We start from the raw sequence: 25896 nt of genomic DNA, 5'->3' as shown, positions 1-25896 counted from the left end.
TAAGAATGGTAACACAAATGACATGTCATATGTGTTCATAATTCATTTAAAGGTTTGACATTTACGAAATGGGACGCTATACGCTTGAACAAAATTGGGAAATATTGAAAACCTATTTCCAAAGTGGTGAGTCTTCTTCTTCTTCCGCGGTTACAGTAAATGGCGAGCGTTACCGTGACATGCTCAACGAGTTGTTGTTTCCAAAAATTGAAGAGGATGACATGGGCAACATTTGGTTTCAACAGGACGCTGCAACTTGTCACACTGCCAAAATTACACTCGAACTTTTAGCTACCGTTTTTAAATTCCGATATCAATTGGCCGCCTCGGAGCTGTGATTTAAGCCCGTTGGACTATTTTATATGCGGAGCCGTTAAGGACAACTGCTATTCGAACCATCCAGAGACGATTGATGCTTTAAAACACGAAATCGAAGTTGCCATTCATGAAATTGGAGCCCAAACAATCGAAAATGTGCTTAAAAATTGGGTTGATTGAATGGCCTACTGTAAAGCCAGTCGTGGCAGTCATTTGAACGATATTATTTTTCATTCATAAATGACATTATTAATTTTTCAAAATAAAAAAAAAAGTTTGAAAAAATATTGATTAGTTTTTTTTTATAACCGATTCAAAAAGCAAATTTCACATGGCCCACCCTATATTTCCAGCGACATCTATGGACTAATAGCTGAAAGTCTCATTTCATAGGTATATACCATACCTTGTAGTATTTGATTTAACTTTACTTTATTTTTTTCTAATTTTATTTGATTTATTTTAATTAATTTTTCCCATTTTATATTATTTCTTTTTTTTTAGCTTTTTTATTACCAATTATTTTTATTTTGCTCCTCATTTTTCCTATTGATTTTCTTTCTTTCCTTTTCTTTATTTTATTTTTTTTTTCTTCATTTGGGACTTTGTGTTTTATTTTTTAATTGTCTTAATCAATTTATGCATTTAAATTCAAAAAAGATTTAAAAGGAAAGATGCAAAACTAACACACTTCCTACCCTACGTATCAAATATAAATTCAAGTCAACAACATGCGACTGTTTTAAACCGAAAATTTTCTACTCAAATACTTAACTCAGTATTTTCAAGCATTTGAAGATTTTATAAGTTGAGCCTGAGCTGTCAAAACAAAAAGTACACCTAAAAACAATTCCAAATGCACTAATTAACTCGGCTTTCTTGCAATTTAACTAGTTTAAAAACTAATTTAAATTATTTCTAATTTTATTCCCTAATAAAAATTTGACAACCCAAAACTAAAAGAGTCTAATGAAAGACTTATGTATTTGAGTACGAAATTACGAAACAAATACCCTTAATAACACTAACTGCACACAATCACACAAACTCACCACAGGCAACAAATCTTCCTCTTCATCCTCATCCTCTTCCTCATCCTCGTCGTCCTCAGCTTCATCCTCCACAGCATCAACTTCGTCCAAATCGGCGCTGTTGTCATCACCACCAGCAGTAGCCATATCGTCATTGTCAAGAATTGCCCCAAGACCAGTTTCACAATAAGCCATCCGCCCGACTGTATCGCCAATAGGCCCAACATCAACGACAACGTCGCCATCATTCAAATTCAAAACAATTTCGCGTGACTCTCTACGAGTTGGTTTTGCCTTCCCTTTTGTTTTTGTTGCCGCAACTTTGCTGGACTTTGTGCGCTGGAGGCCCAATTTCGTAACATTTTGGTATAATTTCCAACGTTCGCGCGCAGTCCTTCCAGCAGCAGCGGCGTTGCTACGCCGAAAATTATGCAAAGAAAACAAGAAGTGTAATGAAGCTGATGTGGACGCAAAATTCATCATCAAAAATTCGCTTTGTACAAAAGTTAGAATTTCTAATTGTGAAGAAGTTTGGAGCATGCGAGTGTACAGATGGAAAAGCATGTATGTATGTATGTATGTATGTATTTATGTATGTATGTGTGAATGAATACCTAAATAATTAAGCAAGAAGTTGTTTAAGCGTTAACCAAAATATTTTTAAGCATTAATAATTTTGAAATGCATAAATTTGCTTGCTTTTTTTATTACTGATATCATTAACTTTTGAAAACCAAAAAAAATAATCAAAACACCCACTCGCCATGCATTCACTGACATGTATAACTATTTGCGTATGTGTATGTATTATATAAGTACATACATACATAAATACGTATACTGCTGGCACTTACCTCTCGTCGCTCTCTGTCTGTTTATTGACTTGGGCAATGATTGTTTGCCATTTGGCAACAATATGCGGATATTTCAATTCGATTTCCTTATAGTCGCCTGTGGCTTGCAGTTGGCCATTTTTCATCACAATTAACTGTGAATTGTTGATGAGAGAGCAACAACAACACAATAGTAGTCAAATGTAAGTAGTCAAAGTAGAAAACGTCGGAAAATCCATTTAATTTAATTTGAATATGAGAAAAATGAAAAGAATGTGGAAAAAGAAGAAATTAGAAGTAAAATTTAAATACTTTTGTACTATAATAAATATAAATGGAATAAAAACTTACAATAAATAAATTAAATTGCTCAGAAAGTCGGCACTCAATCAAAATTAGCCAACCAAAGATTATATTAAGGAAATTAAAGGGACAATAACATAATAGCGAGTTCACATTTTGCAATTCTCTCAGAGATGTCGAATGAACTGTGTAAATATTTATTTGTAGACTTCCAAAAATTCACGGAATATATTCAAAAAGTTCAAAATACAAGTATATTCCTTAAAAGTGATATTATTCCCTTTCAAAGTACTCCCCATCAACTGCAACGCATTTATACCAGCAATTGATCCAGCTCCGTAGGGATTTTTTAAGGGGACAGATACCTGTAAACGGCCATATTTTCCCTGATTTTCATTAAAATTTTTTAAAATAAAGAAGTCAATATATTTTTTTCAAAATTGGCATACAGTGTATTTATACATTAAAATAATATAAATTTTTTTTTATTTTAATCATTTAAAATGGCGGATGTACACTCAATTCTTCCAGGAAGGTCGCAGTGGGGCTTCTCAATCGGCGGGCATTGTAGCTTCGGCATCAGTGACCTCAATACAAAAAACCAAAAATTTTTTTTCTTTATTAATGCCATAATTTCTATATGAATTGACAATAAATGGAAAAAAAAATTCGCGGAATAAAATCCTTAAAAAAAATGAATTTTGGAGCGAATTTTCCTACTACTTTTGCTTCGAAAAAATTATTTTTTAGAAAAATTTTCGAAAACTTCAAACACATATAAAGTAATATCATAAAAAAGATGTGTGCGAAATTTCCAATTCGAAAAATATAGCTTTGAAAAAAACACGTCCAAAGTTTGAATACAACGTAACCTTACCTCTCCCAGCGCTCGAACGCAAAGAATAGAGTCGTCGCGGTTGACGATCTATAATATAAGAACTACTTCAATTTACGTTCTAAAAACTTTTTGACATATGCGTAAAGTATTATAAATATTAACATTTTATGAAAAAAAAAACATTTTTTTATTTTGAAATTTTACAGGTACAGTATGTTACATAAGAGCGTGGTCACTGTTAAATAATAACAACAATTTATTTTTCGAAAATTAGCAAATTTATTGATAATTTGGTCGTCAAAACTCAATGCAAACACCTCAGTAGCAAGTCCAATCTCCTGCATTGTCAGTTATGGCCTGGCACCGTCGGGGCATACTTTCCACTAGTTTTTCTGCATATTCTACCGGATATGACCTCCAAATTTACCGAATCCCATTGTTGGAGGTTGTCCAGGCGTGTTTGATGCTCGGAAATGCCCAGAATAAGGATTTATCAGAAAAAATTACGTTGCTCCAATCAAGGTCCAAGTTTTCCTTCGCCCTTTCCACTCGTTTTTCAACGTGTTTTGTACTCAACATTGGTTTTTCCAAAGTACTGCGATATTTCAGTTTATTGGCAAGCAAGTGCCTGCGGATCGTTCCGTAAGATATGTCAACACCTTTTGCTTTCAATTTCACAGCAGCTCCACGTGAAGTCAAAGTTGAATCTTTCGAGAACAATGCGAGACTCTTTTTTTCGTCTTTTTTTGAGACTTTCCATGCACTTCCGCGATCAGGAAAATCATCAACGTTACCGACCTTTTTATAGCGCCACCTGCTAACGAACTGCTTCGACTTTCCCATACATTTTGCAGCAGCAGTTTGCGTTAATTTGGGTCCTCTTTCATACAAACATAGAAAAATTGCCTCAAAGCGCGAGGCGTAAACAGCACTAATTTCGAAAAACCACTCAATTGAAGACTAAATTTGACAGAAAGCTGACTTTTTACAAAAAACATGAAAGACTGAGGTGCCCTCTATGTCATAGAAAAAGAAACAGGACGCTCTGATTTCTTATCTACGTGTAACAGTGAGCACGCTCTTATCTAACAGACTGTATCTGCCCCCTTAACTCGATCCAACATCAAAAAATAGCACAAAGTCGTATCTAGTGAATTCGGTGGGTGTTGGATGGTACTTGTTTCGTTCTTGGTCAAAAATTCACGGATAATGATGGCACTGTGCGAATGTCTGTTTTCATGATGCAATATCCATAAGTTGTTTTCCCACAAATCCTTTCCTTTTTGGCGAATTATTTCACGTAAACGTCTCATAACGCCAAAATAAAAGTCCTTATTAACTGTCTGACCTTGTGGAAAAATTTGTTTAGCCCATAAAACGCGTTAACATCACCTTTTTCTTTTTGGCTGAGAAAGGTGTGATTTTCTTGGTGGTCTTTCTTCCTTCGGAGCTCTCCACTCACTCGCCCGTGGGCAAACCAAAATCATTAACTCCATGTCCTGAGTGAAGCCATAAGCCATGCTTAAGTCCTTTTCCATATCTCTGATAGTTAATTTGCGGTAATCGATCAACTTTTCTCTCACTTTATTGATATTTCCATCAGTTTTCGATGTCGTTGGCCTGTCATTACGTTCATCATCCTCGATGGACTCACGGTTCCTTCTGGAGCGTGCATGTCACTCATAAACGGCTCTTTATTTTGCCAACATTTTTAATCTATTTTTACCACCATTTAATCTATTTTTAACTCAAAATTGTTGCGAATTCAAACCGATTTATGAAACGGTAAAAAATTGAAAACACACCAGATTTAGAGGAAACAGGTAAAAAATATTGGTTAAAATGTTCCACAAAAATGCGCGCCACTAAATTTTATTATAGTAGACTCTTAAATACACTTTTTTTTTAATCATTTAGATCAACTTTGGAGAAAATTAAAAAAAGTGCAAACGGCAGGTGGTCCAATATTTTTCATCTCTTGCTCTTTCATGATTGCTTTATCACCTTTTTGTCTTTAGTTTTTGTCTCTTTTGTCCCGTTTTGGCGCACAGTGTTATTAGTTTTAACTATTTCCCCTTCACTGATACGAAAACGTATGTTTTGCGAGAAAATGGGTTAAAAAATCAGATTCCAGTTGCAATCTTGTTTTATCTTTGCAATCTGCATTAACGATATCGTAGAAGTTTTCAATTTTGGCAAGTGTTTACTGTACACCGACAATGTAAACAATGTAAAGTTATACCATCCAGAAGTTTTGAAGTCTGAATTTATAAAATGATATCAACTCCTTTAATTCGCCGAATGGGTTTTCACTTTTCAAGTGTCCCATTAGTTTTAGTTAACATTGGGAGTATTTTCTTTGCGTTGCCAGCTCTAAACTCGGATTTATCAGACAGAACTCCTAGGAATTTATAGACCTGTTGTCAATTGATAGCCCTTTTTATTCGAACTTTTTTCTACATTTTATTAGTTGGACTATAAGGCTTCGTTGTATGAACTTTAAACTGCTTGTTGCGAAAACGCATTCCTGTGAGGCAATGGGTTCAGAAACCTAATTTCAAGCTCAATACGCGCTTTTACATATGGAATTTCTTATATGTTTAAATAGTCTTTAAAAAAAAGTCACTTTTTCCAAATTTTTTTTTAGTTTAACAAAGAGCGCCAATTGTTTCTTTCTAATGCTAACCGGCGCCAGTCGGACACTCTACGTGAATCTAAGTTCTTCTCCACCTGATCTTTTCCACGCATAGGAGGTCTTCCTCTTCCTCTGCTACTACCGGCTGGTGCAGCATCAGAGCCGGAGCGTTTGTATCCATTCGGACGACATGACCCATCCAACGAAGTCGCTAATACAGCTTTACGTCGTAAAGCTAATACAGCTCATCGTTCCATCGCCTGCAATATTCGCCGTTGCCAACGTGCAAAGGTCCAAAAATCTTACGCAGAATCTTTATCTCGAACACTCCAAGCGTCGCTTCATCGGATGTTGTCATCCTCCACGCTTCTGCGCCATACGTTAGGGCGGGCATGATGACAGCCTTGTAGAGTGTTAGTTTTGTTCGTCGAGAGATGACTTTACTGCTCAATTGCCTACTTAGTCCAAAGTAGCACTTGTTGGCAAGAGAGATTCTACGTTGGATTTCAAGGCTGACATTGTTATCGGTGTTAATGTTGGTTCCTAAATATACGAAGTCTTTTACAACCTCAAAATCATAACTGTCAACAGTGACGTGGGAGCCGATGCGCGAGTGTGCCGACTGTTTGTGTACTTCGTTTTGTCCTCGTTCACCACCAGACCCATTCGCTTTGCCTCTTTATCCAGTTTGGAGAAGGCAGAACTAACAGCGCGGTTGTTAAGGCCGATGATGTCAATATCGTACGATGCTCTCCAACTTCAGGTTAAAGAAGTTACACGAAAGCGAGTCACCCTGTCTGAAACCTCGTTTGGCATCAAACGGCTCGGAGAGATCCCTGCCAATTCTGACGGTGCTGCTGGTGTTTAGCAACGTCATCTTGCATAGCCGTATTAGTTTTACGTGGGTACCAAATTCAGACATTGCGGCATATAAGCAAAAGGTGTGTACCGATACTGTTTTCATGAGTATTTTCCAAAACTTAGCGTATAGCGAATATCAGGACAATTTTCGATTTTCCTGGACTAAAGATACACTGATAAGGTCGAATCAATTGATTGTTGGTGGGCTCCAATATTTCGCAGAATACGCTCGCTATAACCTTGAGCGCACTATTTTGAAGACTAATCCCACGACCGCCCTAGCCGAATTGCTTAGTAAGCGACTACCATTCGGAATATCACAGTTTCAAATCTCCGGGAATGAAGCAACAAAATGATAGAAAAAGTTGTTTCGAATAGCGGTCGCCCATAGGCAGGCAATGGCAAGCCACGGAAAACCTGTATGAAAAAGCTCCTCATAAAAAAATCTGCCGTTCGGAGTTGACTTAAAACTGTAGGTCTCTCCATTTGTGGAACAACATCGAGACGCACACGCCCGCGGTTATTCGGAGAGATTGCAGAATCACGCCTCTTCTGGGTTGGGCAGATCACTCTTGAATTCCAATCGACAGGCATGCTTTCACCTGATTATATTTTGCATAGCAGCTGATGCATACACCTTACCAGCTCTTTGTCACCCTGTTTGAATAGCTCAGCCTGCAGTTCGTCAAGTTCCGCGGCTTTTTTGTTCTTTAGGCGCGTTATCGCTATTCTCACCTCATCATGGCCGGCTAGCGGAACGACAGTCCCGTCGGCAACCAATGTGGGATCGGAGTCTTCACATTCTCTTTGACATCCACAGTTGTCACTATGCAGCAAGTTCGAGAAGTGCTCCCTCCACAACTTAAATATTCTCTGGTTGTCAGTCACCAACAAGACCGTGGTCGTTGTTCTTCTTAAGCTACCGAACTTTCTGGTAGAATTTTGTGGCCTTTTATCACAAAATTATCGGCCAGCATCTCAAGTTCTTTGCACTTACGGGTTTCGGTCTCTCACTTCTTCTTCCGTTCTCTTCCTTTCCCAACTGCCGGCAGCGATCCTAAATGGCACAAAGTGGGCTCGGCTGCAGCATGGCCCTATAAGCGGAATAGTTTCTTAAGCGGTAGTGTAACATTACTCGTCGTACCAATTGTTTTTTCGGACTCACCGAAATCGGTCGATTAGCCAAGACACTTCTTCGTATCAATTTTGAGCACGATTGGGCTAACCGTCATGAAATATAAATTTTTCCCACTTTTCGTCAACTTGGCGGCACTGTGCGGCGGTTGCCTGACGCATATGTATAATGGCATTTAAACTATTTTTCTTGATTAGGTCACTTTGGAGTGACCTCGAATCAAGCGATTACAAAACAATTCATGACAGTTCAATTTGTCACATTTTACTATTTCTGATATGTCAACCTGCATTACTAGTTGTGAGATATGGACCTTCAATTGTAATAAATGTGAGCAATCATGTCACAACAATAACTTTTTTTTTCATTTTATTAACACACATAGTTTTTTCAGCATATTTCCTGTTTTTTTTTTTTGTTTTTTGTAAATTATTTCTAATCCAATGCGCTTCCTTCATACGAAGCACTGACGACTTTTTCTTATTCCATTTCATCACTTACATAATCCGCATGCTGTGTCAGTTGCAACTGTTGTGTCACCAATATAACGGTTCGTTTCGCCTTGAGCAACATGCGTTGCACGCTCTGTTCAAAAATATGACGTGCCACCTCATTGTCCAGCGAAGAGAAAGGATCATCCTTTGAATGCCAAAAAAACAAAAAAAGAAGAAAAAAGAAAAAAGAAGGAAAGAAATATTAATACAGAATAATAGGTGTAAATAAAATAAATGTTCACACAAAGAAAGTTCGCATAAAAAAAGGGGGGGAGATTTGTAAACAGGTGGTGGTTTGTAGGTGGGCACAGTGTGCAATGCTCTGTGCCAGTATAAGCTAAGTAGTCGTGAGTTCACATATTTGTATAGCTGGTTGAAGTCAACAATACTGAAAAAAAAAGAGTGCCTGCTGATTGCTCCCATCACAACTTATCAAAGTCAAAATATAGAAATAAAAAATTTAGTACCACCCTCGTAAATTACTTATGTATGTGCATAAATCTTGCTTCAAGAAATCTGTTTTATCTAATACTACATATGTGTGTATGTATGCGTCTATTTTGAGCATACGCATGATTAGGTTTTCGTTACTTGAGTGCTCCTGGCTACCCATAAAATGTGTTCAAAACAATGCCAACATTGTCAGCAAAGTGCAAGAAATATTTTTACTGTGATTGTGAATTTCTAGATTTTTTACTACGTCATACAAACTTAAGGTGCAAAAAACGAAATTGCGCGATAAAAATTAATGCTTTTGTTTTTCTACCAGAACATTTAATCTTAATGGTAGCGAGTTTCTCTATGCGATATTCAAATCATTGGTTGGTTGGTTGATTCAATGGTTCCATGGTTGTTTGGGCAAAAAAGATAAAATCAATATTACTTTTTATTATTTGATTTATTGTATCCACAAAAGAAGAGTAACTCACATTAGCTGGCGGCAGCTGAGCTGGAATCCAACAATTTATGCCAGGTAAAAAATATTACAATTAGAAAAATAATAATTAAGAAATTTACAAAAGATAAAATTGTTAGTGTAAAAAGTTTCAGACTATATGACAGGAATTAAGTAAAGCTTCTTTCTGCATGTCGAGATTCTGGGAGTTGAAGAATTCAGCGTTGTCTGCTAATTTTTTAAACACGAATCCATGCGATGAGATGATAATTGGTAGTAGGAACAGCTTCCTCAGCTCCACTTTTAAAAATTTTTTTCAGATTTTCTGCCTATGTTTTTTGCATGTTCTTGTTAAAGGAAACCGCAAGATCATTAATATAAGCAGTCTTATCGGATTTATCAATCAGAAATATGTCGGGCCTACTGACCTATAAAGAGAGGCATTGCATTTTTCAGTCGCAATACAAGAGGAAGGGAGCTTCAAGCGCAGTTTGTGGGATATATCTGAAGTACGGTATTTTTTGTTTTTGTCGGGACAACTAGCATGTACAGCACTCAGCCACAATTAAATCCATTGTACTACACTCGAATTCCCTTTTAATTTTCTTTAAGCTTATCCAACCTCCGAAGAAATCTAAGTAGATCTTGTGGCGCCAAGGAGCCAAGGTGGTGGCAGAGTGCACTGTCTGAGATGTCTACCTTTTCCATGTACAGAAAGTGGCCCGTCAGCAGGCCAACCACCTGCCTGCAGTCCCTTCTGCTTAATGAAAGGAGGATTTGCGACAGTCAGTCGGACAGGACAGGTAACATCAGTTTAGTCCATCTGCAGCCTCTCTCAGCCTACCAAACTCACTAGGGACTTATAGTAAGCCATTTGGTAACCGTGGCTTTGATGGCTGCAGAAAGAAGTGGCAGAACGGGCTCTGAGGCCAACTTCCCTGACCCTTCTGGCTAAAGAGTCAGAGATCTCTTTTCCCACGATACCCACGTGTCCCGGGACCTATGTTAGCATCAGGCTATTATATCTACCGACATAGTTCAGCCTGGATTTACAGGAGTCGACTACCCTTGAAGTGGTTGGGTTGCATTTCAAGATCAAAGTCCGACTCTAGATGGCATGGAGTCTAGGGGCATGGAGAGAATCGTTGGATCGAAGTCCAAACCTGCTCTGTTTTCCAATGCCGGACAGGGACCGTACCAGATCCCATTGTGTTTCAGCCTGCAGATGGCCTTCAAGGCCTCTCCTTGGATGAAAGCATCAAGTGGTGGTCCAGAAGCCAGAAAGCTGTCAGTGCTTTGGATGTCTTTTTTTCAAGGTGTGACTTGAAAAAGAAGTTTACTATTGAGGATTCCTCCAAGATATTTGATTTCTTTGGACAGCTGCGTTGTGACTCCTTTAAGCTTAGGCAGAACGAGTCCATCAAGCTTCCTCCTTCTGGTGAAGAGGACAAAGCCAGTCCATTAGCACAGCACCAAGACTCAATCATATCCAGAGTGCAGTTTTCTACAGATGTTCATAAGCATAGGGCCCGGTAGCAAGCAAGCAACGTCGTCCGCATATGCTTGTGCGTAGACTTCCGAGTCGTTTAAGGGGATGAGCAGAAGATCAATCACCATGCACCAGAGCAATGGAGACAGCACATCGCTTGGGGCCAATTCTTTAAAGGTCTCGCATTTAGGTTAAGAAAGCTTCCTCTTGGACGAAAAATTTAATTAATTGCGTGGGAAGAAAAATCATCATTGAAATATTTAATATCTTTAAGTGCTAAGTTAGCAAACAATTCGTGTGATTCTGGTTTAACAGCAGAGTCCAAATGTGTCGAAAGTTTAGTCTGAAAACGAAGGCAAATAAGAGCGCAGACAAGTACATAAAAGTAAAGGCATTAGGAGGTTCTGAGTGTATTTCTGCCATGAAAAGTTTCTCATAAAAACCAACGGCCGTTCGTAGTCGGCTCAAAACTGTAGGTTCCTCCTTTTGTAGAACAACATCAAGTCGCACACTTCAAATTAGAGGGAGCTCGATCAAAGACCTTATGAAGAATGTAGCCGGCTAATTGGGCCTGGGCTGAGCCAACACAACCACCATACTTTATTAAAAAAAATTAAAAAAAACTTATTTTTATACAGACTCAAAAACAGACCCAAAATTAAAAAAAAGTTTAAAAATTACAAAAACAAAAATAGTTATGCATCAACACAACAACCATAATTAATTAAAACAAAATTTTAAAAATATAAAAACAAATTAAAAAAAAATTATTTTGATACAGACTCAAAAACAGACCCAAAATTAAAAAAAAAAGTTTAAAAATTACAAAAACAAAAATAGTTATGCACCAACACAACTACCACACTTTATTAAAAATTAAAAATATATTAAAAAGAATTAAAAAAAAAAATTAAAAAAAAAACTTACTTTTATACAGACTCAAAAACAGACCCAAACTTAAAAAAAGATTAAAAATTACAAACACAAAAATAGTTATGCGCCAACACAACCACCATACTTTATTAAATATTAACAAAAAAAAAAAATATTTTTAAAACTTATTTTTATACAAAAACAAAAATAGTTATGCACCAACACAACTACCATACTTTATTAAAAATTAAAAACATATAAAAAAAAGTTAGAAAAAAGTTATTTTTATACAGACTCAAAAACAGATCCCAAATTGAAAAAAAAAATAAAAAACAAAAACAAAAATAATTATGCGCCAACATACTTTATAAAAAAAATAAAAAAAAAATTATAGAAATTAAAATAAAAAATTAAAAAAACAAGTAAAAAAAACTTATTTTTATACCGACTCAAAGGCAGATTCAAAATTAAAAACAAAAGTTGAAAAATTAAAAAAACGAAAATATGATAGTTATTTTGTATATTTTTGGTATCATTTTTTTCAACATTTTTTGAACATTTTCGAAGAGAAATTAAAAGCATCGATTAATACCGACCTTTAAAAATTTGCATTTTGCACCAAACTTACTGAAATTTGCATTTTTCCCTTAGGAATTCAATGGTAATTTTCGAAACATTGGCGGCATGGGTAAATATTAAAAAAAAGCGAAAAAGGAACAGGAATTTCATGGTAATCTTAATACATACACACATACATATACATATGACTGTAAATATCAAAACAACGTGAGATTTGAAACGGAGTTAATAGAACTAAATGGAACGGAACAATGTCCTATCCGTTGCTTAAGCAACTCAACCCCAATGAAGAATTTAGACTGAATTTAGAATTTTTCTTAAAATCCACTTATGTTCTAGAAAGCAGATAATTTATGAAATAATCTTACGAAAACACTCAAATCTCTGTCAAAATTTTCCTAAAAATTTCATTTTTCATTTCACCGCTGTTAAAATTATGAAATAATATTACGAAAATTTTCCCAATTCTCTGCAAAAACTTCCTTCAAATCTTTTTATTTCCCAACTGTTCACATTCGATAAGCAAAATCAGTTCAGGAAAATCAATCTACTTTACGCCAACCCGGAATAAAAAACCCACAACATACACCTGCGCATTTACGCCGCCACCGATACAAAATCGCATGCAATCCATTTAACCGGGCAATCCAATTTAACCCGCTTCCTAGCCGCCTGCACTAAGTGCTACTTTCATAACGGATTGGCCACAGCTCTCACTGCTTAACTGCATTTGCTGCTATTATTGTTGGTTTTGTTTTTTCATTTACTTAATTTAATTTTGTTTTTTTATTTGTTGTGAGCTTACCATTATCACCACATTGGCCGATGAGTACAGGGCACGAGCAATGGCTACACGCTGTCGCTGACCTCCCGACAAATTAATGCCACGCTCACCAATCACCGTGAAATCCGCATCCGGCATCAGCTCAATATCCGGTTTCAGTGCACACGCCTCCAATACGAAATCATAACGCCGTGGACGAAATGACTCGCCAAATAAAATATTCTCACGTATGTTAGCGTTGAGCAGCCAGGGCTGCTGTGGCACGAAAGCAATGGTAGAAGTTCTGAAAAATTGCAAAACAAAAAAATTTCCTCAAGTCAAACGTATAAAAAAATGGTGTCCAAAAAGCATGAAGTTCAAAAAAAGTATGAGTATAATTCAAATGTGTTGTAAATGCTTAACTTGCAAATAATGAAATTTAAAAACAAAATGGCATTATTAAAATAAAAGGGCAAAAGTAATTGAAAATTCGCATAAGCCAAGCTGGCATTTCAATTGAATTTCTTTCACTTAAATTTATTTAAAATTTAATTTGTGTACAAACTCAATGCCAACTGTTATGCTTTGCTGTAGTTGTGCGTTGAAACTGGGTCAGGTGAATATGCGTAGTTAACTCGGTCTTGGTCTTGGTCTGGAATGATATAAATAATTACGCATGTGTGCATGTGTGTGTGCATCTGTATAACTACCTATGAACATGGCGTTGTACATATACTTGTATGTATGCATACATGTGGGTCTACTATGTACAGCATACGGTTCTGCAACAATCATACAAATGAAATACCTTCATTGCGTCAGCCATGGCTGGCGAGACAATAAGGCAAATTTTCATTGTATTCTCAGTCATTTGAATATTATTAGAAACGTTTCTATTTGTTCGAGTTCGAGCACGGCTGATGTCTGCTAACAATGCTTGGCACACTCATATTGTTATGTAAATTTTCTAATAACATTCAATACCCTGGGAAAATGACTAAGGCGCATAGAGGCATATTCATATTTGCATACGGACATACATATAAATTTAGCTAAGCACATGTGTATGAGTGAATGTCTTCGAATACCACAGGTTTAAACTCAGAAGAATAGAAAATCAATGCTAACTTATACAAAGCCTTGAACAAAACACTGCAAATGTTTGTATGATAATTGGAATGGTGCTGTCATCCGTGGCGTATGAGTAACTAAAAAGTTACCAAGTAGAAAATGTTGGCATTTATGTAGCTAAAAATAATCTATGTGCTGAAGTGTTGAAATATGTTAGACATTTGATACACGTTCATATGTTATTTAGGTAATTCGTTAGCGTCAACCTCGAATTGTGATTTGCAACATATCAACAGTTTCATGCACATAACTCAGTATGCAGGTAAACTCTCATTTTCTGTTTTTCGATTTGAATTTGAAGCTAATTTTTTTGAATTTAATGGGCTAAATAACATTTTTATAGAATACGAAAATAAAAATAAAAACCAAAACAATAATAATAGCAATTTTAGCAATAACACATTATTATAAAATTTAATAATACAATAATAGACTTTCGTTTAGGCACAATAGACCAAATGAGACCTCGCATAATACAAACTAATAACTAAACTAATAATATAAATAATAACGAGTGTTTTTTTAATACCTTGAGAACAAAATACAGTTAATGCTGGAATCAATTATTTTTATTGTAATCTGATAGATAATTTCATGGCCTTTATTTTTGGATTTTAATCTCCCGCATATGTCCGTCGCGGCTAAAAGTTACATAGCCCATTCGATCAGTCTAATTCTTGACTACCTTTTCCAATAAATCTGACACTATGGCGTCAATTGTAGCTTGAATATTGCAATAAATCGATTGTTTGTTGGAACCAAATGCCATCGATATTTGGAAACAAAAATTCCGTCAGCCTGGCTCAATAGCGCTCGCCATTCACCGTAACGGCAGCTTCCCCCTCAGTTTGAAATAAGGACCTATTTGCGTTATCATGCGGCATATGGCTCTATGAACTTCACGAACAGATTTGTTTTTGAAGTGAAACTTCTTTACGCGAGTCAGAGTATAATTTCAACGCCGCAATACACAAGCTAGCGTTACGAAAAACCGTCACGAAATGCATAAGCCTACGGCATACAAGCTATTCTCTTTCTCCGCATTGTGCGGTGCTTCGTAGACTCCTCTCTCTTTAGATACACAGACAATATACACTAATACTATGCCATATACTGCAGCCTACGGCTTATGTCATATAGTGACATCCGGGCGAGGAGACGCAGACGCCTAGACACGTAGAAAACGACGCGGATTTGTGTTACACAGTTCACAGGTAATGTTGAGGAATAACTGCTGTGCCTTGCTAAACCCGATTTGACATCACTAATTTGAGTATTTGTAAGTATAATTTTATAATAGTTATATTATTGTATTGGATGACCATAAAAAATATTGTTGATTTCCAATTTGGTATTACTATTTGTTATTGACTTCAATATGTCAAAAATAGCTGCTGAACGTGCACGAGAATACAGAGCTCGAAAAAAATAGTAGAAACAAGAAAAACGGCCAGCGCAATCAGCAGCACAACGCAATCGAAAATGTATCGCTCGACAGAAGGCTTTGAGAAATGCAGTCGCCACAATCGGAGACGAATCATCATCGACGAATTTCTTTGGGCCAAATGAATTACTCATAATCAATCCAGACAATTCACAACCCAGTACCAGCAGAGACGATTATAACATATTGCATCAGTTTTTGCGATTTTTTAACTTGGTAATGGTAATGGTAATGGTTGTACGGGTTAGGCTAAGGCCTTTATGCACTGCGACCAGATTGATCTATTGTACGCCCATAACTACTTACATATAATTATTTAGTATACCGAGGAGTCGCACCAGCTTCTTTTGGAGGGAACATTTGTAGGTCTTCCTCCTCTAGTAGGTACGAGCCCAGGATTCTGTGTCTCCTGTGGCCTAATGTCCCACAGTTGGTGATTAAGTGTTCCATAGACTCCTCTTCATCACAGCAGAACCTGCATGATCTTGTACTAGATAGTCCTATTGTGTTAAAGTGTTTATTTTCGATAAAGTGACCTGTAAGTGCTCCACAAAGTAATATGAGGCCCTTTTTAACTAGGATTAGAGCAGATTTTGCTCTGTCGGTATTGAAGTTCAATCCATTTTTCGGTTTCCTGTTTTATATTATTTGTGTTAAAGCCGAAAAATGGGGTTGGTCCTATAAATAGCCCTTACGCCCCTTTTTTGGCATAAAAGCCTGTCTTCCCGTTTCCCTCGTGCCCCTCATGTCCTGGTACCCAAATCAGTGTGACCTGGTTATGAGTGGCCAGTTTGTTGAGTGCATTGTTACATTTTATTAGGACTTTTGACTTTTTGATTTTTTTTTTACTTTCTTGAACACTTTTTTGAATACAATCTCCACTATTTCCATTATGGCGAAGAGCTCCGCATAGCAAATTGTGGTATCTGTATTTTGTGTTAGGTGCATTTTGAGGAGCATTTTCATGCTATAAATACACCCGGACGTTTGCCATTGCCTACCGCGGAGCGAGCGAGAAAATTAGAGGCCAAAATTTTGTGGAAAAGTAAGAGTTCATAATTGAATAAAAAAAAAATAGGAGTAGGTAGGTAGGTTAGAAGGCAAGAGTACCCCAGGCACACTTCAAGTAGCACTTCCGTGCCATTTTGATAGCATAATGTGGAGAAATAAGAAAACGAATAAAAAATATTTAAATAAAAAAAAAATAAAATTAAAAAAAATAAAATAAAATAATAATAATAAGAAATCGAATAAAGATTCAAGAATTCATATTACTAACTTAATAAATCAAAAACAATACTGACAACTATTAGCAAGTGAAAAATGCAAATTCGAAAGCTAAGTGCTACTATTGAGCGAAAAAGTAAAACTAAAAAATTTAATATTATTATTAAATTTTATTAAATATTAAAACAAAGATACCAAAATCAAGTAAATTAAGTATTACCGGGAAAAATTTTTTTCATTATTTAGACCTATTGGCCCTTAGTGGTACCGGATGGAGCTTGACCCTTACGTTTCCTTGTAGTAGGCTTCTTGTAATAAGCCTGCGTCTTTTGCGAATCTAAGTAAGCTCTGAAACTCTAACCCCGAGAGACATTCTAACCTCTCATATTGTAGAGCGCCTAAACATTTCATTCGGGTTCTAGCTAATGTAGAGCAAGCGGAAATTAAATATTAAATAAAAATGGAGAATAATTATTGAGTGAAATGGTTGGGATCATAAAATGAGCCTTATAATTAAGCAAAACATTAAATTTAAAAATTAAAAAAATACTGAGGCAAAAAATAAAACTTAAAAATTGTGTTTTATTTTATCTAAATTAAATATTCTGTTATGATTGGGTGGAAAAAATTAACATGCAGCAATATTGCTCAGTTACAAAATCAAAAGCGAAAATTTAGTACAGTGTACTCTCTCCTAACGTACTCCTCTCTTAAGCGGACTTGAACAACCAAGCTTTCTGTATATACCATAAATCCTTAAGAATTTTTTTAAATTTTGAGTAGACAACCCTCCGATAAAATTTTATCATCTTTTTTGTACACTTTCTTATAAGCGGACCATTACCATTACCAGACAAATTTTTCAGTACTTTCGGTGTCCGTGGAAGAGAAAAATCAAAATCAGAAATGTATTATTTTAAGGGGTTAAATACGTTCAGAACTTTCAAAAAATTGATTTTTTTACAGATTATTATTCTTTATAGTTTTAGGCGTATTTCTGTGGAAGTCGATTGTAAAAATTCCCCATAGGTACAAAGTTATGGTAGAAAATGTAACTGCCCGACGAGAGTTGGCTGCGCACAGGTGGCTGTCCTTCGTTTGTACCTGAAAGTTTAAACTCGTTTTTCTCGAAACTACTTTTTCCGGCACGGTCTGCATGATAACTCATACAGTTTCTAATATTTTTTGATGTAGTTTTTTTTTAATATTCGTAAATGTTTTCTCTATAGCCTGACGAGCCGGACTTTTAATATTTTTTTTTAATTTTATAAATATAATTAAAGTGTGGCATTTATGACATAAAACGCATATATTTTTTAAAAAGTCGGTAAATTGCAAAAAATTTCGAAATTCATAAATCCGACTCGACAACTACAGCTACAACTTTATTTTACAAGAATTTTTTTACCTTTTACAGATCCAACAACATTTCAAGGAGAAATGATGCAGACCGTGGAGCAACTTTTTTTTCATGTATGTACTTTGGGTCCCGTGATTTTTTGTATACTAATTTTTGTAAAGAAAAATTAAAATCAATTTTTTTATAAAGTTTACGTACAATAAACAGTGTAAAAAATTTTTGTATTTTATTTTGTATATATATTTTTGAAAACAGTTTTTCTTTTAAAGCATTTTTGGCGCTGCTGGACGTATGTAACCCCTTAAAGTGAAAAATAAAGTTAAAAATGTTGTGTCTATTACTATTGAGTAAAAAAAATTAAATTCAAATTCAGATTCTATTACTCAGCAAAAAAACTCAAAACCAAATATCATTATTAAATGGAAAAATAAATATAAAAATTGAGAATTAATATTCAATAAAAAATTAGAAGTCAGAAATTTATTATTTTTTAGCAAAACAAAAAATTTGAAAATTGTGTGCAGTCGCATTATTATTGAGCTAAAAAATTAAAATCAAAAATTTGGTAAATATATATAGTTTATAGTTTTTCTTATCAAAATAAAAATTAAAACTAAATATGTATTCTTATTGAAAGTAAAAAAAACTTAAAAATTTTGTTTTATTACTGACTGAAAAATATTAGTATGAATATTATTATTGAGCGAAAAAGTTTTAATCAAAAATTTAGTATTGTTATTAACTAAAGAAATTACAGTCGATGCTTTCCATTTCAATTCAACCGGGCTATTCGGGTCATGTTCTTCGATTTCGATGAAACTTAAATATGTTGCTCTCTAGTCAAAATAATGAGACACGTATTTTTTTGTTCGCCCGAAAAAAAATTTTTTCAAGAGTTATCGGCAATTTTGTTTTTCGGCTCAAACTCGATTTTTTTTAATTATAATAGGTCTATCGATAAGTTCGTGCGGTTTTACAACAGATGGCGTAACTTGATTATTATTCCATCGATCCACATTTACAAACATTCATTGGAGAGCTACTGTCGTAAGGCACAAACGTCAGTATAAGTTTTTTATTTGAAGCGTAAACAACAATATTTTTACCACACTTGAAAATGTCGAATTTCGTGCCAAATAATGTATTTTTGCGGGGAATTTTTTAATATGAAGAAAAAAGCAGCCGAAAGTCATCGTATCTTGGTGGAAGTTTATGGTGAGCATGCTCTAGCTGAGCGAACGTGCCAGAAGTGGTTTGCACGCTTTAAAAGTGGTGATTTTGGCTTGGAAGTCGAAGAACGCGAGGGTGCGCCGCCAAAGTTCATGGATACCGAATTGGAGGAATTGCTCGATCAAGATCCGGCTCAAACGCAAGAAGAGGTTGCAAAAACTTTGGGAGTTGATCAATCAACCATTTCCAAACGTTTAAAAGCCATGGGAATGATCCGAAAGGTAGGCCATTGGGTGCCGTATGAATTGAAGCCAAGAGACGTTGAACGCCGTTTTATGGCATGCGAACAACTGCTTTAACGGCACAAAAGAAAGGGTTTTTTGCATCGAATTGTGACTGGCGATGAAAAGTGGGTCCATTACGACAATCCAAAACGTCGGGCAACGTATGGATACCCTGGCCATGCTTCAACATCGACGTCGGCGCAGAATATTCATGGCCTGAAGGTTATGCTGTGTATCTGGTGGGACCAGCTGGGTGTTGTGTATTATGAGCTACTGAAACCGAATGAAACGATTACGGGGGATATCTACCGACGACAATTGATGCGTTTGAGCCGAGCACTGCGAGAAAAACGGCCGCAATACGCCGATAGACACGACAAAGTTATTTTGCAACATGACAATGATCGGCCACATGTTGCACAAGTGGTCAAAACATACTTAGAAACGCTCAAATGGGATGTCCTACCCCACCCGCCGTATAGTCCAGACCTTGCGCCATCCGATTACTATCTCTTCCGATCGATGCAACATGGCCTGGCTGACCAGCACTTCCGTAATTACGATGAAGTCAAAAAATGGATCGATTCGTGGATTGCGGCAAAACCGACCGAATTTTTCACAAAGGGAATCCGTGAATTGCCAGAAAGATGGGAAAAAGTAGTAGCAAGCGATGGACAATACTATGAATATTAAATTTGTAACCATTTTACGTCAATAAAGTTCCAAATTTCGAAAAAAACCGCACGAACTTATTCATAGTCCTATTATAAGAAAATTTTTTTTTAAACGCCAATAACTTAGTCAAATATGAACCGATTTTAATAATTCTGGGTTCAAAATGATTGTAATTACTTACACGAGCGACTTCATGTAGAAACAATTGCAAAAAAGTAGTTGAAAATTTTTTATTTAGCAAAAAAGAAAAAAAATGGAAATTTTTTCGAAATTCAATATTTTAAAAAGTGTATTTTGTGTTTTCTTATAACTTTTTCCAAATCAAGAGGACACCTCAAACTTCAATTAAGCTGAATGCCCAGTAGCTAAAATGAGTTGTTATTGAGTAATGAATTTTTGAGTATAAAACCTGTTTCGCACTTTTTGTTTTTTGCAAAATAAAAAATTTTCAGCTACTCTTTTGCAACTGTTTCTACATGAAATCGCTCGTATATGTAATGACAATTATTTTGAACCCAAAATTATTAAAATCGGTTCATTTTTGACTAAGTTATGGGCATTTAAAAGAAATTTTTCCTTATATAATTAAAAAAAATTCTAGTTTGAGCCGAAAAACAAAATTGCCGATAACTCTTGAAAAAAATTTTTTTCGGGCGAACAAAAAAATACGTGTCTCATTATTTTGACCAGAGAGCAACGTATTTAAGTTTCATCGAAATCGAAGAACATGACCCGAATAGCCCGGTTGAATTGAAATGGAAAGCGTCAGTCACAAATTTATAATATTTGAACGGAAAATAAAATTCAGCAACAAAATATAAGAGGAAGTCCAAAATGAACAAGACTGGCGACATGAAAATGTTTTTGATCGCGCCATCTTTTTAACGAGTTAGTGCGTTTGAAGTTACATCTCTAGCTGACTTCCAAAGAAGGCTTGGTGGCATTCGGTTCAGTGAAAGCGAAGTTATTGCGTCTAAAGTATCAGTATGTTTGTGTCATCTGTACAAAAATGAGTTTCGAACAAAGAGCTAATATCAAATTTAGTTTAAAAATCGGTAACATGTTTATTAAAACATTTGAATGGATGAAAAAAGTTCATGGCAATGATTGCCTATCTCGTGCCAGAGTTGATGAGTGGTTTACACGTTTCAGAGACAGTTGTAAGGACATAAATGACAATGAACATACGGGCCGTCCGAAATCAGTAATCACCAAAATCTCCATCGAATTTGTTCGTATATTTATCAAAAATGTACCGAAATCATCGTTCAAATTCATGGAATCGGAGTTGAATATCTCCAAAATATCGATTTTTCGCATTTTAACTGATCATTTGGGCTTACGAAAGGTCTGTGCACGTTTCATTCCGCACAAGTTAACTGAGGATCAAAAATTGCTCAGAATTCAACACTCGAAAGACCTCATTAAAGAGGCAAGAAAAGACGAGAACTTCCTTTACAACATTGAAACTGGTGATAAAACGTGGTGTTTCCAACATGAACCTGAAACTAAGCGTCAAAGTGCCGAATGGAAGACCGCAGACGAGCTACCACCCAAAAAATCGCGTTTGGAGCAGTCAAAAATCAAGTCGATTCTCATTTATTTTTACGATTCCAAGGGAATTGTCTACAAGGAGTTCGTGCCAATGGGCCAAACCGTCCATGCTATTTTTTATCTTGGCGTTCTGAAGCATAAACGCAGCTCATTCTTCGAATTCGCCCTGAATACCGCGAAGGAGAAAGCTGGCGCTTATTGTCTTGTTTATTTTGGAATTCACCTTGCATATAATAAGCAACAAAGTAGAGTATTAGTACTCGTACTAAGTGAAAAATAAAAATTTGTAGTTTTGAGTTATGAAAAAATAAAAATCATTGATTTTGTAAAGTGAACCTAAAACTAAAAATTAAAAATTTGTTATTACTTTTGGAGTCAGCAAATATAAACTAAATAGTAGTTACTATCTTTGCTCAAAGATTTTACGAATTAATCCATAAACAAGAACTTAAAATTTCTTTTGAGCAACTTAATAAACACCAATGCCAAGTCCTTAGTAAATATTATTCAAAAGAATGAAAATCGAAAAACTATATTGTGAGGGTTAATTTATTTCATAGTAGGTACTCATGATTTTAAGTGTTCAATACGCATTAAATTTCACACTTAAATCAACGCTACTACGGCTCCTGGTACACCGATGCACTTTGCGTTATTTAATTAAAGTTTTCACACGAACTTGTGCGCTACTCTCGCACCGAAAGGAGCGCAAGCAGGTTATAAGGCGCTTACGTCTTGTGCGTAAAATTTATATTTGCCACCATTCACCCAAATATAAGTAGTTGTTGTAGTAAATAGGTGCACGCTTTGTATGCAAGCATATAAATTTAACACATAAACACGAATCTAATGTATTTCTGCAATATATATTGAAATGTGCACAACTTATCGCGAAAACCATTTATTTCCCTGAGCAGCTATAATACCAAACCCTATTTTTCGCCTGCTACTACTTTTGCAATGCAATGATTTGAATGCCAGCAGAAGTTTGGAATTGTTGTAAATAATATATTTCACATAATTGAATATAAATTTAGCTTTATGCACAAATACATACACACCTGCGCACTGGTACCTGTGGTATTTGTGATAATTTTTAACGGAATTTTATCATTTCTGTGCATTCAATTGTCGAAATTCAATTTTCAAGTGATATTTAATATATCAGTTCATATTCAGTTTATATCAAATAATAATCATAAATGCGAAGCGAAACTCGATTAAAAATTAATGTGAAATATGATAGTAGCTTCCTACGATTTGCTTAAGAAGATTTCAATGTAAATCTATGTAGTAATTTTATGGGTATGCATTAGGCCGGGTCGATTTGTAGGGAGGCAAAAAAATCGCCCATTGCTCTGTGAAAATCATATTCTAGGGATCAAAATAAGAAACTTTGCCGAAGGAACCATACCTCTAAAACGAATTCTGATGTCCGCCAATTTGGGTCGAACTTTTTAGTTTCTTTTCTCATGTAAAGGCCAACAATGGTGATATTTTGAAATGATTGTATGGGGAACCCCCCAGGGGAGTTCCAGGGGGTGTGCCACTGGCATGGGTGGATCGGCCGTCCAAAGTTAGTGGGGGTCGGTCATACATTTGGACTCGATTGGAGCACTCTAAATGGGTCAAAGTGGGATTTTTCGTTTTAGAGGTATGGTTCCTTCGGTAAAGTTTCTTATTTTGATCCCTAGAATACGATTTTCACAGAGCAATGAGCGATTTTTAAATCGACTCGCCCTAGTATGCATCCATGTAGGCGGCCGCCGGAGTCGAGTGGGTTGGTGCGTGACTACCTATCGGGAGTGCGTAGGTTCGAGTTTCTATGCATGAAAGTTATTTCTTATAAGGGTCGCCTCTCCATAGGCAATAGCAAACCTCCGAGTGTATTTCTGCCATGAAAAGGCGCCGCATAAAAAATATCTGGCGTTCGGAGTCGGCCTAAAACTGTAGGTACCTCCACAAAAAGGAGGAGAAGCTCGGCCATACATCCACTCTTTATGGAAACGCCACTATATCGTCGGTATACCGTCCATTCTACTAGTTTCGTTATTTATTTGTGTTATTTCTTTTATTCCAATTTAAATTATCAAAAACTATCAAATATATCAGAATTGGCTTTCAGCCTCTAAAGAGCTCAAATTTTTATCTCCAACACATCTATTCAAAGTCCGCATACCCAATTCAAAATCATCTCAATTTATGTAATCCGAGTTAATACCAGCCTTTACACTCGGAAGTTGAGAACACCATAAGCTTAGCCCAGCTGCAGGCTCTCAGTGTCTCCCAGTCAACACTAAGTGAAGTAATTACCCAGCCTCTGAGGGAAGACTTCGATGGTCAAAGGAAGGAGTGCTGTAAGTAATTGCGGCATAAAAGCAGCTTATTTGGCTAAACGGTCAGATGTCTAACTTTCAAGCGTTGGTGTGAGGCCCAGCACCTAATGTAGAACAAAATTTTTAATGCTTACCCGCATATGTAGTCAAGCTGCGAATTGACAGAAAGGTCTTATAAGAACCCCAGTTTTAGTGAAAAAACGTATATCTCAAATATTAACACATTTTAAAGACGATAATTGGCTTCCGATGATTGAGAGATGTAAACCCTGTGTTCCATGACGCTCTTGACACGGAAGCAAAGGTATCACTTGATACGGGTAGGCATACTTGACTTCGTATTGCATGACAAACTGCCAACTTGGAACTGGAAACTAATCTTAAATCAGTCAACTCTGCCACATCTGAATGTGGGCATACCTCTACCCTCAAGCAAGCTGTGGATAAGGTAAATCTACAAGTCGCGCCGGCCAACACTAGATGAGGCACGGAGCCGACTTGTGAGGCAACTAGACAGACCTAGCCTGAAATGAGAGAGCACAGAACTTGGTCCCTTATGAATACTGACTTTCAGTTAGTACAGAGGTTGGCATCATCAACAAGCACTACCTCATAGGAACATATGGGAAACTTACGGGGATTCCCTTCAATGACTTCTGTCGAAGGTGCAGAAACGTGAACGAAGTGGCGAATGTTAAACCCTTTCTCTGCCACGGTCCAGCTCTTTCCAGAATGCGACATTGCTCTCTAAACTGTTACTTCTTTTAGACTTTGTTATACTACGACTTACTTAGACTTGGAATCTGCACACGCATACACATATCGTTTATCCGATAGGCAAAATGGTTTCACAACATCGGGAATTAGCAAAGGAACTTGTGTCCAACAAAGGGGTACTGCAATGAGCACTAAAGCGCCGTTTTGATAACATTATGAGACCTCCAACAGGCAGATATCTACAGCCAGCCAGAGCTGTTGATATAATGGAGAAGATTGATTGGATTTAGGTTGGCGCACTGCCCCAGGCTGTCGAAGAAAGGAGCACCCAGTGACCTTAATCGTCTAGCTGCCAAAGCCGTACATTTATAGAGAAAGTGCTCAAGAGTCTTATTCTCTGGAAGGTCCCCACAGCTTCTGCAATGGGGGTTAAATGGTAGCTTTTCGGCGGGTGTCCGGATCGTCGTAGTAGGCGAAGAAAAATACCAAGCCTCAAACATAAATTGGGGTTTCGAACGTAGGCATATAACCACTCCTGGGTTTTATTTTCACTAATTGAGCAGACGTTATTAGGTAGGCTAATCTGAAGAGCCTGGGAGTCTCCGCTTCATGATTCCTGTGGGAGCTATAGGGGTAAGAAGAAGGCAGAATTTATTTAAAACTACGCATTTCGAAGAATGCGCCCCAGATTTCTGAGAAACCACTTCTTCGAGAACTTTAATTGGTTAAGTATATTACAATCTTAGAGATATAAATATCAGCCAGATCAATGGGTTTAGCGATGGCTAGCAGATCAGCTGGTACTGTGGTATCACAATGGATAGGTCATGATCTAAGTTAGTTGGTTTAAAGACTGACTGCCACTTCTACCTACCTACCTACGATCTTAATTGATAATCTCAAAACAAGACTAGACTAGTTTGAATATTTGCTGACAAGTAGAAATCACAT

At 36.3% G+C, this 25896-nt stretch overlaps 1 protein-coding gene across 1 annotated transcript in view; it reads right to left on the bottom strand.

Annotated features, from left to right (window-relative positions):
- Positions 1-25896, bottom strand: part of LOC129247257 (ATP-binding cassette sub-family C member Sur) — a 109709-nt gene that overhangs the window by 11610 nt on the left and 72203 nt on the right. The window contains exons 10-13 of the mRNA XM_054886309.1: positions 13090-13351; positions 8456-8593; positions 2204-2337; positions 1371-1764 (exon numbers count right to left, since the gene is read on the bottom strand). Of these exons, the coding sequence (XP_054742284.1) occupies positions 1371-1764; positions 2204-2337; positions 8456-8593; positions 13090-13351 (928 nt within the window). The remainder of the gene's footprint in view (positions 1-1370; positions 1765-2203; positions 2338-8455; positions 8594-13089; positions 13352-25896) is intronic.

This window comes from Anastrepha obliqua, chromosome 5, assembly GCF_027943255.1.
Source record: "Anastrepha obliqua isolate idAnaObli1 chromosome 5, idAnaObli1_1.0, whole genome shotgun sequence".
Taxonomy (NCBI): domain Eukaryota; kingdom Metazoa; phylum Arthropoda; class Insecta; order Diptera; family Tephritidae; genus Anastrepha; species Anastrepha obliqua.
Note: the sequence above shows the minus strand (reverse complement) of the source record. Positions and strands in the feature narration are given on the sequence as shown.